Source organism: Lissotriton helveticus, chromosome 3_1, assembly GCF_964261635.1.
Source record: "Lissotriton helveticus chromosome 3_1, aLisHel1.1, whole genome shotgun sequence".
Taxonomy (NCBI): Eukaryota; Metazoa; Chordata; class Amphibia; order Caudata; family Salamandridae; genus Lissotriton; species Lissotriton helveticus.
In genome coordinates this window covers 185,174,528-185,189,650 of record NC_136061.1, presented here as the reverse complement: position 1 = coordinate 185,189,650, position 15,123 = coordinate 185,174,528, and the positions used below count along the sequence as shown (strand labels likewise).

Sequence of the window (15,123 nt, the reverse complement as noted above, 5' to 3'; positions counted from 1 at the left end):
AGTCTCAGGGACCAGACCAAATATGTAAAAATAAAGAAATACATTATTTTCTTTTATCTGAACCTCACCCACTCAAACAGTGGCATGCTTCATCATCTGGTACGCCCCTAAAAGTCAGGGTTGGCACAACTGACATTACGGGAGCACTTAAATAGATTCTACCGAAAAAGTTAAAGATTAAAAATACATCACTCTCACCAAGGTATCCTTTTATTAGCAGTGAAAGGGGGCTGGAATACACATAAAGGGAGCCTGTGTATAGCCACAACTGTTGAAATGGAAATGTCCAGACAAAACAGACACTTATTTGAACTCCATGTGTAATCTACTATATACAGTTGTACTGTATGTGCCAGAAATAGGTCACCTGAAATATGTGCCTCCCAATGATTGTATTTACTACTTCAATGTTAAAACTAATAAATCTTAAAAATTTTAAAAAAAAGGCAAACCAGACCATTAAATGAGGAGGGTACTGGCCTGGCATACACAATATACTCACAACACAATACTTCTCGGGTCTATCATAACGTGAGGTGAAAATCTGTCTCTCAAAGCTCCTCGGGGGAGCAATCCCTTTCAGGACGAATGCCCTCACCCACCATAGGTGGCATGCTTCATCATATGGGCTTCTCCTCCTAGTGAGAAAACCTGGTCTCACTGAGGGCTATGACTCTCTCACTGTGAGGTAGGAGCTCTGGGATGTTTTCTTGAGTGTCCGAAGATGTTTAAGGGTGCTAAAATCCTATAAGGGGATATCCACATATATACATAAAATGGAAACTCATTGACACCTGGTCACCCTATGGGGCTACGGTAGGCAAGTGTGTAGCTTACTTTCCTCATTTGATGCAAATGTGTTTCCTTGAGAAACTTGGTCTGTCTTTATTAGTCAAAGTACATCTTCAAGACTGCCTTATGAAGTAAGCGACCGGATTATTTGACCAGAACACTTACTAGGTCAAGTATAAAAAAGTCTTTTAGACTAAATATGAGACACTACGTTTTGAATACGTACAATAATGTTGTTTGAGGTGGACCATTAATTATTGGTTGTGTTGGGTCTATGATTAATGTGTCTGTCATTAGGCTACCAGAGTAGCTTCCACACAGCCAGGTTTCACCGTAAGCAGAAGCAGAAATATGCATGGTAATAGAGATTCTTTGGTTTCTCTCCCTTTTTGGCCCATTCAGATGCCATTCAATATTCGATGTACTTTATGTCGTCGGGGCATTTACCAAACCCCCCCTCTTTTTGTAGAATACTGACCATATCAAAAAGATCACGGTAATTTTCTAAGCCCGTGAATATGTCCTAATGGTTGTTATTGTTACCCATTTACAGAATTTTGAACAACTTCATACCAAGACTTGATGCTGTTTGTCCTAACCATTAATCGTTTGGGTTAGACCATAAGGTATGCACTTTGACGGCTATCTTTTTTTATTATATCATCTGTTTTGATTATACAATCTTCCACGGGTCAGTGGAGTAATGTTCCCTCTTTTGATTTGCTTCATTAATGATTTTAACGCGATCCTGACTACCATCTAGAGCTAAGGCTACATTTAACGTTCCTTGCCTATAACTTGCTAATAGAAGTAAGCAATTGCCGTCCTCTCTTGTCTTCCTTTTTAGTTAAGGCACAATGGTGAAGGTGGTGATATATAAATGTGTATGTACACATTGGGGTTTTGCACAAATATGATCCCATGACAACAGAACGCATGAGTTTAGCAGTTTACAATTTTTTAAAGCACACGGTTTCCTTTCTCTTTTTTAATGTGATGGTGTGATAGTACAATTACAAGTGAAGATAATATAACATTGTATTACATTTGTACAGGGGTTTTATCTCGCAAAAAATCAATTGTCCCGATGATGGTCTAACGGACTGATGCCACACAGACCGAAACGTTGACCTTCCCGTCAACTCCAAGAGAACTTTTATGTTTCTTTAGTAATGTTTATTCATTTTTGGATAATATTTGCTCTTCTATCATTGTAGGAGCTGATGTAGGTTATGAACTGTGTGTTCAAATTGATTTGTACATATTTTCATAATTTTGTTTTGCTGATACCTGGTCTCTTTAAATGTACCCCCTCTAATCTTGGTATTTGAAAAATACATTTATTTCATATAAATAGGATTTATTGTGGTTATCTTTGTGGACACTTCTGAGTTTGATTATATTTGACTAACTCACTGAATTGAAAGAAAAGAACGGAAAATATTACGAATAGAATCCCTTGTAGACATCCTTTACCTTATAATTGTTTACTGCTCAAGCCTACAAAGGGTATATTGGGTCGCCCAGTTTGCTTAAACTCGTGTCAGTATGGCGACATTTGGAGGCAGGGCCTTTTCGGTCAGTGTTCCCCAGATGTGGAATAAGCTACCAGATGACACGCGCAAGGAAGATAGACTGCTCCCTTTTCGGAAAAGGCTCAAGACAATACTTTTCATAGAGGCATTTGATCAGGCCTATTAGGATTAATGTCAGGTTCAGTGGCGCAACGGAATTCGGACTGTCGTTCTATGATGCAGCGCTTAGAGACCGATGGTGATTAGTGCTTTATAAATGTAATTTATCATTAATTTAACATTGTGTGAACCATTCAGGAGGCCTCATCATGATACGATGTGCATGGAGTAAAGGGGGCAATCACCCGATCAAGCCTCGATCTGGCTGTAATTCTACCCAAAGTACCTCCTGCAGAGCGAAGACGGAATCACACTTTGGATTCTCTTTCTTCTCTAAAGAGAAGACCCTACCTCCGTCATATTTATTCCTGCTGAAATGAACTGGAGTAAATCCTACTTGTAAAACTCACCCACCGTGGATGCTCCGACATTGACTTACTTTAGGAGGGCCTGGTCTCTTGTTTCTTTCCCCTGAAGAAGTCCATTACTGGACGAAATGCATCGGCTGTGTGTGTTTTTTTAAAAGAATATTGTGAATAAAAGAAGAAGAAACTAAAAAGAAAAAACTCAATGGACCTGGACCAGTTATTACTGTCTACCTCGTGTTGATATGAAGTGGTGCACATATGCAAATCAGTCTTGACCCTGCTCCCCACAGGAATACAGCTCATACAGCAAGCCAGGTACTCCCTAGACCAGAAAAAAAGCATCCTGAGACTGGTCTCAGGGTATCAGCCCCTCATCATCCAGGCTAGCTTGAATCCAGTTGGACAGTGAGCACGGAACCCACATCTGGGCATACTTTTAGCCTGGGGTTACATCACTTTATTATGGTGTACAAGTTCGTGGAAGGTTCCCACTAACAACTTCTTCAGTCCTGTGAGGGATAACCAATCTCAGATGGGCATGTTTTTGGGGTGGGCTTCATTTCCTAACAAGAGACTGAATGCCATGTTACGTGTGCCTGGTCGGCTGGATAAAGTTTCATGCTATTGTGGGAAAGGTTATGGAGGTATTGGCAGTATTTCAGCAGGGTGTGCAACACGGGAATGAGTGAGAGGTCACCTAACGCAGAGTGTGGATTTTTAGCCCAAACGAGAGATACAATATAACAGGAAAGGCTGATTCCCAAAGCCATGCTAGATCAACTCACATCAAAAGCTCACGTGGCTGGATATTTTGAGCATGCAGGCCTTAGGCTCTACTATGGTTCACCCTGAACAGTCTTAATGACAACAAAGAAAAATAAACCTCAGATAAAGACTGGTCTACCCAGTCTTAACCCCCACCACCTTTGCCCAACCGGACACACTGCCCCCATCGGCACCCTAGAAAGCACTCTACGCAACCCCTCTATCAATGCCTAATACAGAACTAAGGACATCACTGCATTACGCCTCGTACCAGTGTCGTAAATGTCCAAAGTTAGTGAGGTTACTAAGTCTGATGTTTGAGGTTAGGGTGATTTTACTTTATCCTGAACACCAGTGCCATACACTCAACTGTCATACAGAGCTACAACGGATCACCCTAAATCTATACAAACCGAATCACAAACTACTTTCTCAAACTCAGTCAACTGCCCCCCACAAAAACAAAAAAAACAGTGAGAATGGTCCATTTTCGAAGGAAGTAAAGCTTGAAGGTGATACTCATGAAATAGACAACGCCCGTGCCTGTGTATATTAGCACTTTCGGGAAACCCGGTAATCTACTAAAGTCGTCATCCACATAATACATATGGCTCGTAAATGTTTAGGCGGATAGCAAACCTAAAGATCAACAGCACGATCCACGAAGGAGCATTCAATACATATGTACCAGATAGCCTTTTGATGCAGAAGACCTGAATATATTTCACAAATACATAACCCAGTCAGCTGCCACCTATTAGAAATCATCGCAGTGAGGGCATACAAGTTGAATGATAACAGTCTAGGTGGGACAATAGTATAAAGTGCCTGATGTGCATCCTTAAGCTAGAGGCGAGTTCGGGTGACAAGTATGACAGACTAGGTTCCTCCAGCACTCAGACACGAGAAAACGAGACCAAGTCTGTATTTAAGCAGCATTTGCAACAATGGGAGCCCAGAGTCTCTTTGCATTGTGGGAGCGCCAAACTGACGAAGGCCAGTCAGCATACACCAGTGATATAACAGATCAGTTGGTAAGGCACAATCCACATAGGATATTTAAAAAAAGTGTCAGGCGGGCAGCTCGGCCACAGTTAATCTCCAAAGTCCCAGTATTTCATGTTTTCATTTGACTGAGAAGAAAATAAAGGCCGCTGAGCAGATGAGCATCAATACCGCAACCTCCGAGATTCTTTTCAAGTGCCACCGCTCACCGACGCTCTTTTTTTGCCGTTGTAGCTCCTCGCGTCTCCATTTCATGTGCCGCTCCCGTTCAAGCTGCTCGCCGTAGTGGGCTCGATAGAACTCGTCGAAGTCGAAGATTGGCTTGGTGGGAGTGAGGCGGGACGAGGACTTGCTCTCTGTTGTCTTCGGCATGGTAGATCCATCCACCTTCCCCTTTGGTTTCTCCGCCGCCCGCACGTCCTCTTGGCTGAGGATTCCTCGGTCGTACTTCTTGCGCAGGGTGACGCTGCCCAGGATGAGGTAGGCCTCGCTAATCTCGGTGAAGCGCAGCGCTGCCGCCTCGTCGCCATTATTGCGGTCCGGGTGGTAGCGGAACGACTGCCGGTAGTAGGCTGTCTTGATCTGGGACTGAGTGGCTGAGCCGGTGACACCAAGGATATCGTAGTAGGCGGTCGGGCTGCGGAAGAGCGGTGGCTTCGAGGAGCCATTGTTCCTTCCAGCTCCGTTAGTCGTAGAGTAGACCCTGGTGAAAGAGTTCTGGTGGCCGACAGCAGAGAGCCGCCCCCTGGTGCTTGCTGAAAGCCCGTAACTCGTGAAGGGCGCAATGGTGCACTCCCTGAAAGCAACTGTCAGGAACCCGTGGTGTGTGGGGTGGGCAGCAGCGCCCACAACTGTCTCAGTGGAGTCGCTGATCACGCTGTTCATTCTGGCTGTGCTGAAGCTTGGAAGTGGGGATGACAAAGGCCAGTGATCGGTTGAGGCTTTCCAATGTCTTAGGACACTTCCCCCTACTTTAAGGCTCAGTGCCACTTGCTGGTGCTTATTACGGGCCGATCCCTCAACCCATTCTCCCGTACATCCTGTTGCCTGCCCTAATGACTTCACATCCCGACTAGATGAAGAGTGATTTTTTTTCAGGTTGGCGGCCCCCGACTGCAGCTCTTGAAATTCTCTTCGCAACCCCAATAAAAGATTCTCCTCCTGCCCTACCTCTTTGACCACTGACGGGTCTTTGCATAAGACTCCGCCCCAGTTCCCGGGCGGCACCTTCTTCAACCCTAATTCTCCCCTGTGGTGTTCCCGCGCCCCCTTCACACAGACAACTTGGTTCCAAGGCGCCGGGACCCACAACAACCTCCGGCCGACCTCCGCCATTATTATCGAGCGGCCGGCATGCAGCGCCGGCCACGCCCACCAATCACAGAGCAAGTAGCAAACCGGAAACACACGGTCTCCAGCTGCAGCCAATCATGATGAGGTAAGAAAGAAATCTCGCGCCGCGGGAGCCAACCATAATAGAAAACGCTAGACAGTATTCTGAAAGGTCACGCTAAGTGAAAGAAACGTCAGCAGCACAGCTGGTACGAAGACTTTTTAAACAACGCTTCCGCCATAGAGAAGGACTGGAAGATGACGTAACCCAGTGTGACAGTTCTTTCTCTTTCTGCTCTTTTTCATGTTGCAATGCGATATAGCGCTAAGGTGGCCCGAGGGTATTACAGCAATTTACATAGGCGCCAGAACATATTACAGTTTTCCCGGTACAGGAGGGGATTAATATTTTGTCCAGAATGACCGGGTACAGTGCCAGGTTTGGAGCCTGTTTCCCCAGTGCCAAGCTCAGTAGTTCAAACCGTAGGACACATCTCCGCATCGTTAGGGGGCGACCGCATTTTAAAAAATAGACACAGGGTGGGACGTACGACGTATCAGTGGGTTTGTGGCCATGATCTCTGCACCACCGAACCCCACTTCCTGTATGGAGGAAGCATTTACAGAAAGCGCTCCTTAGTCTTTCCTTTATGTCTATGTGGGGTCGCGCGTTGATGACACATAACACGTGGGAGTGTAACAGGAGGTTGGAGCTGGACTGCAAGACAGCAATACCATGGCAAAAAGACCAGAGCAAAGGGGGCCACCCGAGTTTGTGAGTAGAGAAAGGAGCCGGGAGAGAACGAGGGTGGCGTGTGGAGATGGAGGAGAGGAGAGTATGGGGTAGAGGAGACGGGAAAGATTCTTCGGCACAAAGCCTGAGGTTGATAAGTGGGGGGAGTTCTGCTGCGATAAGTTATTGGATCGGATATTTGTTTGAGGGGCGAATATACATATTATAACTACAGGATATTAAAGTAGTCTCTTGGCCAGCCAGTTATATTATTAGATAACTGCACATAATTTTTTTCTGCCCGGCTTACGGCGTGATTCGTAAGAAATGGATTGCTCCTGTATGTAGGAATTTGGGGTTTGCGGAGTGTCTTGTTGCATTCAGAGTGCTCAAAACTGACCTGTCGGACCACATTGTTTTTGCCGTGGCTAAATACCTAGGTTCTATGTGGTCTCTGAGAAGACAGTGCCTCAATGCTGGTTTTTAAATTTTATACCAGTAAATCTGTGAAATCCTGTACTTATGAAATACTCTTATGACACCGTGGATGTTCAAACGTTTTAATGTTTTAATAATTATAATTGAAATGTTTTTTTAACATCTTTTATGGTGAGAAATTACCGAAATAAAGATTTATGAAATGAATGAATGAATTAGATAAACAACACTTTTCAGATGAAATTGACATATTTTATTTGGAATTGGTGTCTGAATCTTACTCTTTGTTTTCTTCTTTCCTAGTTTTACAACGAGACAGAAGCTCGTAAATACACCCAAAAGTAAGTGATTGGATGGAGGTACTGCATTGGTTAAGACTGGGGATGAATGAGTCTGTGGGGTCGGAGTGACAAGCGGTGACTGAGCGCCTGGAGGTGGAGTTGTTCTGGGGCGTCCAGAAGAAAAGGGTGACAGTGTTTCGACTGGAGAGTTTAAAATGAAAGTTGTGTCATCTGGAGTGAATGTGATCAGGGGAAATTTGGTGTAGTGTCAAGAAGAGGTGACGGTTGGGTAGAGACGTGAACGTCTAGAAGTGGTAATACAAAGCAAGTTAAGCTTTAAGAGGGAAGTCTAGAATTGACAATACGGGGAGGTGCTGTGGGAAGAGACTGCATGGTTCGACGAAACAGATTTGCTGCGGGAAGTGTCTTTTTGTAGGGTGGTGTCATTGTGAGTCGGATCCCAACGGAATATGAGATGTTTAGACAGATCTTGGCTATATCCTTACAATTCTCTACCACAGTTTAATAGTTTGGTTTGTCCAATGATTAGTATGGGGTTAGATGTTTCAATATGCAAAGTGCTTTTCGCTAAAAAGAAAGAGTTGGCTGGGGGTCCCAGAAGACAAGGACCTGGATGCCGTAATGTTTTGTTTGTGAAGTGGAAGCAGATAGAGTGGTGACTGATTGGGGGCGCTGGGCGAGGTACAGAACAGTCTGATGCAGTCCTGGTGAAGGGATTAAACATTGAATTCTAAATTAGTAACTTGATATCCATAAAAGATAACTGTTTTAATACTCCTTCCATCAAATGTTGGCACACAATTAAGCCCACGCCTGGCCTCTATTAGTGTACACTTCAAATAAGCTTGTTATGTTAAATGTATTTCTATAGCACACAATCAGGGAGGACTACAGCACTGATAGCTCCTGGTGCTACACTTTTTGTTTTTTGGTTCTTGTTCACCCTTTCTCCACAGATTCCCTCACTATTGTAGCTCCCCACTCAGCCTGAGTACTCGTCAATGACCACGCCACACACAGAGAGTAGTTATACATATCTCTATTTTTCAGCGTGTAAGCAAGAGCTCAACGTTCTAAACCTGCATTCACTTCATTACCCTTTAACGCGTATGTCAAAGATCTACGCAGTCCATCGGGAACCAAAAGAGTCCCATTATTCTTTATTTACACAACACTACATCTCCCTCTCTGTTAACCTCTTCGATGCGTCGGACGGGACGTCACAGTTGGCGTGTGCGGGGACAGCCGGGGGCCGTCTGTTCCGCACATGCGTGGAATTCTCCCGCACAGCGGGGAAATTCCAGCCGTGTCGAACGGTTAGATAAAAAGTTACAACTTTTTGCAATGAATACATTAATGCATAAGTAATAACGAATACAAATGCACCTATAATTCGTCAATGATTCTTCATGGCCCTTGAATCACACATCCTGATCGGGTTATCGGAAACCTGGACCTGGCAATCAAAGTGTCAGTGATCTGCATAGGTGAGGTGGAACAACAGCAGTTGCAGGGTCATTAACTGTCTGTCTGGACCCGGTCTGTACAGTGACATTAATGTTTGTTCTGTGAGTGATAAGCCATGTGTCTGAAGGGAGAAGAATCTCTCATACACGGCTTCCCAGGACGTTAGGTAGTCACCATGTGTCCTTTGTTGGTTGTGGCAGTAAAGGGCTCAGTCTCGAAAAGAGCATCAGATTTTTGTTTTCTGGATTGTCAAACGAGGAGTTGATCTCTTCTCTTGAAAGCGATATCTTTCACATGATGTCGCGATATCTTTCACATGATGTCGCTTGTCAGTGTATATTTTCATTTTCCATTTGCGACCAGAATCTTCTGTGCGAATGTCTTTCTTAGTCTTTGATCTGAGGTTGGTTCATTGAGGTAACTTGGTCCTTATGGCTCTCCCAAACATTAAGGTTTCCGGGCTTTCCCCTGTCGTCGAGTGAGGGGTTGAGTGGTATGCTCCAAGAGTGGACTTCAAAAACAACCTTCAGGTTGAACTTCTCTAATGCAGCATGCTGCCCAGCTTTCTTTAGAGTACTCATGAATCTTTCTACCAGGCTATTGGCCTGGATACAAGGAGGCATACTTTTCTGATACCTTTTGTTGAGAAGTCTGAGAAAGTCTCTGAACTCTCTACTATTGAAGGGCGAGCGTTTGTCAGATTGAAGATGCCATCTACTCTTTGAATAACCTTTTAAAAAAAGTCTACTTATGGAAAGCGGCAATATTTAATCAACAAAGACCATTAAACGATGTTGATTCTCAAGAGGACAAAACAAATCAACAGCAATTCCCTCCATGACATGGTTAGACAATTTTGACATGTTTAATGGGTGGTGAGTAATGTGTGCTAAAAGACAGTTCCATAAGTGATAGGCCCTTAACTCTCTTTCAACTCTTTCGTTGAGATGAGGAAACCAGACTCTGCCTCAAAGAGCTCTGTTTGTGGCAACTATTCCTCAGTGTCCGTCGTAGGCTACTTTAATTACTTGTTGTTCGTAGACTCTCCGGAATTAAAATTTGGGTACTTTGCAAGGTGAGGCCTTCGTGAGGTACAGGAAGTTCATCTCTGACATTTCAGAATTTTAAGTACTCTGTCACTGGTAAGCAGTCGAGAGTGCTGGTACCAAGATTGATTAACAGTAATGTCTTTCAATTTTAACAGGTCACTATCTTGACTCAGCAGTGAAAATTGTGTTCTAATGACATGGCAGCTGGTGTTCTTGATTTTACTATGACATTTATGTAGGCTTTAGCTGTCTTAGGTGGGGTTCCAGGGCATTGTCATGGCACTCTTGAAAAATAATCTGCAGGATTTTTTCTTTCTTTCCATGTACAGTGAACAATTTTGTAATTGTATTCTTATAATCTCAGACCCCAACATTCAATATGAGGAGGCAATTTGACTTTAGGATCGCCAAATATTGTCAATAGTGCTTGTTGATCGGTCACTACTGTGAAAGGCTAACCATATTTTTCCATTTTGGTGCTTAAAGAATATAGGTAATGGGGCTTTGATCATGGGATGGATTATGAAATATGAGCACATTTATCATGGAGCTGCTTGAGACAGTTGGGGTGGGCCATCTGCAAAGACTACCCAGAAAAATTGCCCCCCACTCCACTGTTTTGGAGCAAAGAAGGTCTGCTTACCAAGCAGTGGGGCTAACAAGTCAGGGGAGTGTGAGCCAAGCGTGCTAACCAGTTGAAGCAACGTCCTTAACTTTCAGGGGCATGTGTGCTCCGGTTGCTTCCTCAGCTTTCTTTACGCCTTCTGCCCTCTCTCTCTCTCTTCAATAATGTTTCCCCAGAATGTAGGCAATCGTTTTGTGGGTTTCTTCTGTACTACAAAATTAAGATCTGTCAAAGTCCTTCTAAACCCCCCAAGAACGAGTCAGAATAGAAGGGTGATGCTCGTGAACGCACTCGGTTTCGTGCGCTGTGCTCTTTAACTGGTATTGGCATGGAACCTTGACACTCTCAGGACTGCCACAGTTTTGTTGTAGGGGAGTTTACACAAAACAAGTTTCCAGTCAGAGGATTACAACTTTAAGTCAGAGGCTTGCAGGTAGTCCCAGAAGACACCAATTTGTGGATTAATCATAGAAGGTGCACCACAATCAAAATAATAGTTAATGCTTTATAAGTGCTTTATGGTTACCATAGCTTTGTTATTTACCACTCATGTCTCCCAACACCACTGCCGTCATGACAGCCAGCAGGCAGGAGACCCAGCAGCAGAAGAGAGCAAAGAGGCAGAGAAACAGGAGTCCCTGACCCCAGGAGAACTAGCCACGGCCCATGCAGCACTCCACTGTACCAAATGTACCTCTCCTGTCGCACCTCACAATGATCTCAAGCTGCCCAAACAGGAGCAGCAGTGGCAGCAGATGAAAACAACTGGCAAATAGAGTAAAACAACCAGCAAAATGGACGGTTGGCCGACAGCAAGCAGGTAGCCGTTGCAACTGCAGGAAAGAAAGATTTCTCTAGACGTTTCTCTCGCATTCACCGCGTCCGAACACTGATCATGCCTTCACCCACGAGCAGCCACCCCCTGTCCCCACCATAACACATAAAAGGCTGGGCCAGATCCTGTCACCATGTTTCTGTTCACGTCCTGTGTTAAGGATAACAAACATTCCCTGGGAAAGGAATTCCATGACCTAGCAGCGGTTATGAAGAAAGCTCTACTCCAATGGCAATAAAGTCTGAACTTTTGGATAGGAATACATTTGTGACTGACCGAACAAAGTATACAGATTGGAATGTACCATTTACGTTTTGATGAAATTAAGTTTGGTAATTGTTTGTACACAGCCTTATGAACTATACTCCTAAATTTAAAATTAGTTTCTAGTTTGATAAGCAGTGCAAAGCATGCAGCGTAGTAGTGCTATGATCTCTTTAGAAGCTTAACAACTAAAGGGGCTGTTGCAGTTTGTATAGGTTGAAGATCTGTGAATAACTTTTCAGAGACTGCAAGTTGTATTGTGCTCTGTAATCCATTAGTGTATGGGTTAAAGCATTTATGACAAATGTGGAATTGAGTGTCTGCATACGGGGTAATTGGGGATTTCAGGTGCTGCAAAAAAACATTTGACACCCTTGTCTCTTGAGTTCCAAAGGGCAGGATAAAGTAGTGATTTTAAAATGATTAGTGAGAGAATTATCCAAGTTGTAGCTCTAAGCTTTTCTGATGTAAGTTGTATTAAGAGATTGCCTAGCGACAAGTATTGCAGTACGAATGCACACAGACCGGCGAGCATATTTGTATGGATGTAGAAAGGCTTGTGGTAAAAAAAACAAAAAAAATAAAACATATATATATATATATATATATATATATATATATTCACTGAAAAAACCATAGGTTATAGACCATATATAGTTAGGAATTTGCATTTAAAAAACCTTTTTTTACTCACACAAAACCATTGAAATTCCATATATAGTTAGTTAGTTGCACTAACTATATATCGCGCACCCGCAATCCACTGCTGATCATGTCACATATTACATCATTCATGACATGGTCAGTGACATCACTGATGACATCACTGATGACATCTCAAATGACAGTGGAAGTATACGTGTCTGGACGAAGGATTTAGTAGGTGCATGACTGAATGTATGAGTGAGTGATTAAATGTCTCACTGAGTGCATGGGTTAGTGACTAAACTGTCTTAATTTGTGCATAATTATGTCTGTTGTTCTGTAAACTGCTGCATGTGTTGATCAGTAGCTATATGATTAACTATATGGGTTATTGATTGATTGTCCAAGTATTTGTATGGGAGACTGAGTGTGTGTGTGGCTGGCTGGGAGGTGTGTGACTCTGTGCAGATCAATGTGTACTTGTATCAATGATTGTATAAGAGAGTAAGTATGTGTTAGTATATGTTTGAAAATGTAAGGTGCTCTATGTTTAACTGTATAGACAAGAAAATGGAAGTGTGATTGATTCTTTACAGGACTGACTAGGTGTGTGAGTAACTCCATGGATGAGTGGCAGAGTGTGAGTGTCTGTATAGGTGTATGAGTGCATATGATAGTGTTGTAAAGATGAGTGATGGTATGTATGAATGATTGTATGGGTGAATGAGTGAATGTGTGTGTAGACGTAGGAATCAGTGAGTGCGTATGTAGTAACTAGTATTGGTGTGTCAATGGTTTCAAAAATTATACTCTGTATTTAACACTGGGTGTAACAGAGGTTATATTAAAATGTGAGGAGATGCATTGTATTGTCACATGAATGATATCATCAGTAATGTGGTCATTGATGTCATCAGTGATGTCATTTGAGATGTCATCAGTGATGTCATCAGTGATGTCACTGACCATGTCATGAATGATGTAATATGTGACATGATCAGCAGTGGATTGCGGGTGCGCGATATATAGTTAGTGCAACTAACTAACTATATATGGAATTTCAATGGTTTTGTGTGAGTAAAAAAAGGTTTTTTAAATGCTAATTCCTAACTATATATGGTCTATAACCTATGGTTTTTTCAGTGAATTTCATTGTTTTTTTAAAAGCTAATATCTATAGCTGTAAAATATATTCTTTATTACGTGACGTATCACGTAGCCACGTGAGACGCCTCATGACACGTCGCATAACCGTTACGTATGGGCTCTGCAGCGCAAACAAAACCCGTAACGTAAGCGCGCCGGAGCACGCTTACAGATATATATATCTTTTTTAACCTTAATTAGCCAAAATCCACACATGCACATATCTTGAGGCCTTGCAAAGGCACATCAAACAAACAGTCCCTACAATTTTTCAAAGTTTTCTTGATAATCTATTCCATTATTTTTTTTTTTTTTACTGTTTCTCTTGTTACGCTTACCGGGACGCTACCCGGTACGCGAACCGGACGCTCCAAAAACACAAGATGGCGGACTCCCGTTACGCTGTCGGTTAGCTGCCCGGTTCGCGTACCGGGAAGCGCCTCTACCGCTTTTTTTTTTGCCCCGCGGGGGACTTTAATATCCCCCTCATCAATCCTAGGGGGTCAGGAGGGGTTTACCTTGCCCCCTTTCCTTCATTTCCCCCTTCGTTTTTCACCACATCTTGTCTCTCGAACCTACCGAGAAACAAGATGGCGGCCGCTCCGGACTGTTTACAATGTTGACAGCTACGCTGCCGGCTAGCTGCCCGGTTAGCTGCCCGGTGAGCTGCCCAGTTCGCGTACCGGGACGCGCCTCTACTGCGAAAATTTTTATTTTTTTATTTTTTCCCCCGCGGGGCACTTTAATATCCCCCTCATCAATCCTAGGGGGTCAGGAGGGGTCTACCTTGCCCCCTTTCCTTCATTCTCCCCTTCGTTTTTCACCACATCTTGTCTCTCGATCCTACCGAGAGACAAGATGGCGGCCGCTCCGGACTGTTTAGAATGTTGACAGACACCGGAGAGCCAATCAGCTTCGCTTCGCGAAGTTCCGTTACGCGCCAGGTACGCGAACCGGGGCGCTGCCCGGAGCGCGCTTACAGATATATATCTTTTTTTGAACGTTAATTTCTCAAAATCCACTGGAGCACATATCTTGAGACTTAGCAAAGGCACATCGGGCTAACAGTCCCTACAATTTTGCCAAGTTTCGTGCAAATCCATTCAGCCGTTCGGGCTAAAAGTGAGGCCAACCGCCCTATGGAAATTAACATGGGAAAAACACGTTTTGGGACCCCCCTTTTTTCTCAGCCCCCCCTTGACAAACCCCCCCCCAAAATTTTCAGTGGCTGCTCAGAAACAAAATGTTCCATTTTCCTGAAAATTTCAGCCAATTCCGTCCACAAACGCCAAAGTTATTAGACATAGAATTTTCAAAAATCCCATAGAGAAAAAATCCTAACTATATATACACCTACTGGCGACCGCCAGTAGGTAATATATATATATATATATAAATATATATGGAAAGCTCTATCCAGCTATAGTGCTTCAGAGGTAACTGTTGCATTGAAAGCTAGAATTCAAGAAATACACTTGATTCTACCCTCTTCTATACTTGGAATGCAAATGTATTCTGTAATAAAAAAAAAAAATAAGCTCCAACCATTGAGCTCACACAGAGTTTTCTGTACAAGCCTACATGAACTGTAAGAATTACTTAAAAGAGCCTAATGTTTTGTACAGTAAATACTTAAAACTACTCAATGTACATAGACGGAAATAGTATTTAAACTTTGAGTGACAGATGTAGTAAATTAAGTAGAATTTTGGAAACTGAGCAC

The 15,123-nt window shown here is 43.2% G+C and overlaps 2 protein-coding genes across 2 annotated transcripts in view; one reads left to right on the top strand and one right to left on the bottom strand.

The window, feature by feature from the left end:
* Window positions 1-192: 192 nt before the first annotated feature.
* DNAJC30 (DnaJ heat shock protein family (Hsp40) member C30) lies at window positions 193-5,990 on the bottom strand. Its single transcript, XM_078679567.1, has one exon. It carries the CDS (start codon window positions 5,897-5,899, stop codon window positions 4,685-4,687), a length of 1,215 nt encoding a protein of 404 aa, XP_078535693.1. The 5' UTR covers window positions 5,900-5,990; the 3' UTR covers window positions 193-4,684.
* Window positions 5,991-6,531: 541 nt separating this feature from the next.
* Window positions 6,532-15,123, top strand: part of BUD23 (BUD23 rRNA methyltransferase and ribosome maturation factor) — a 153,689-nt gene continuing 145,097 nt past the window's right edge. The window contains exons 1-2 of the mRNA XM_078679569.1: window positions 6,532-6,671; window positions 7,371-7,408. Coding sequence (XP_078535695.1) covers window positions 6,633-6,671; window positions 7,371-7,408 — 77 coding nt within the window. The 5' untranslated portion in view covers window positions 6,532-6,632. The remainder of the gene's footprint in view (window positions 6,672-7,370; window positions 7,409-15,123) is intronic.

Excerpts from the sequence above, each read along its gene's own strand:
- DNAJC30 (XM_078679567.1), bottom strand. The coding sequence starts at position 5,899 with ATGGCGGAGGTCGGCCGGAGGTTGTTGTGGGTCCCGGCGCCTTGGAAC.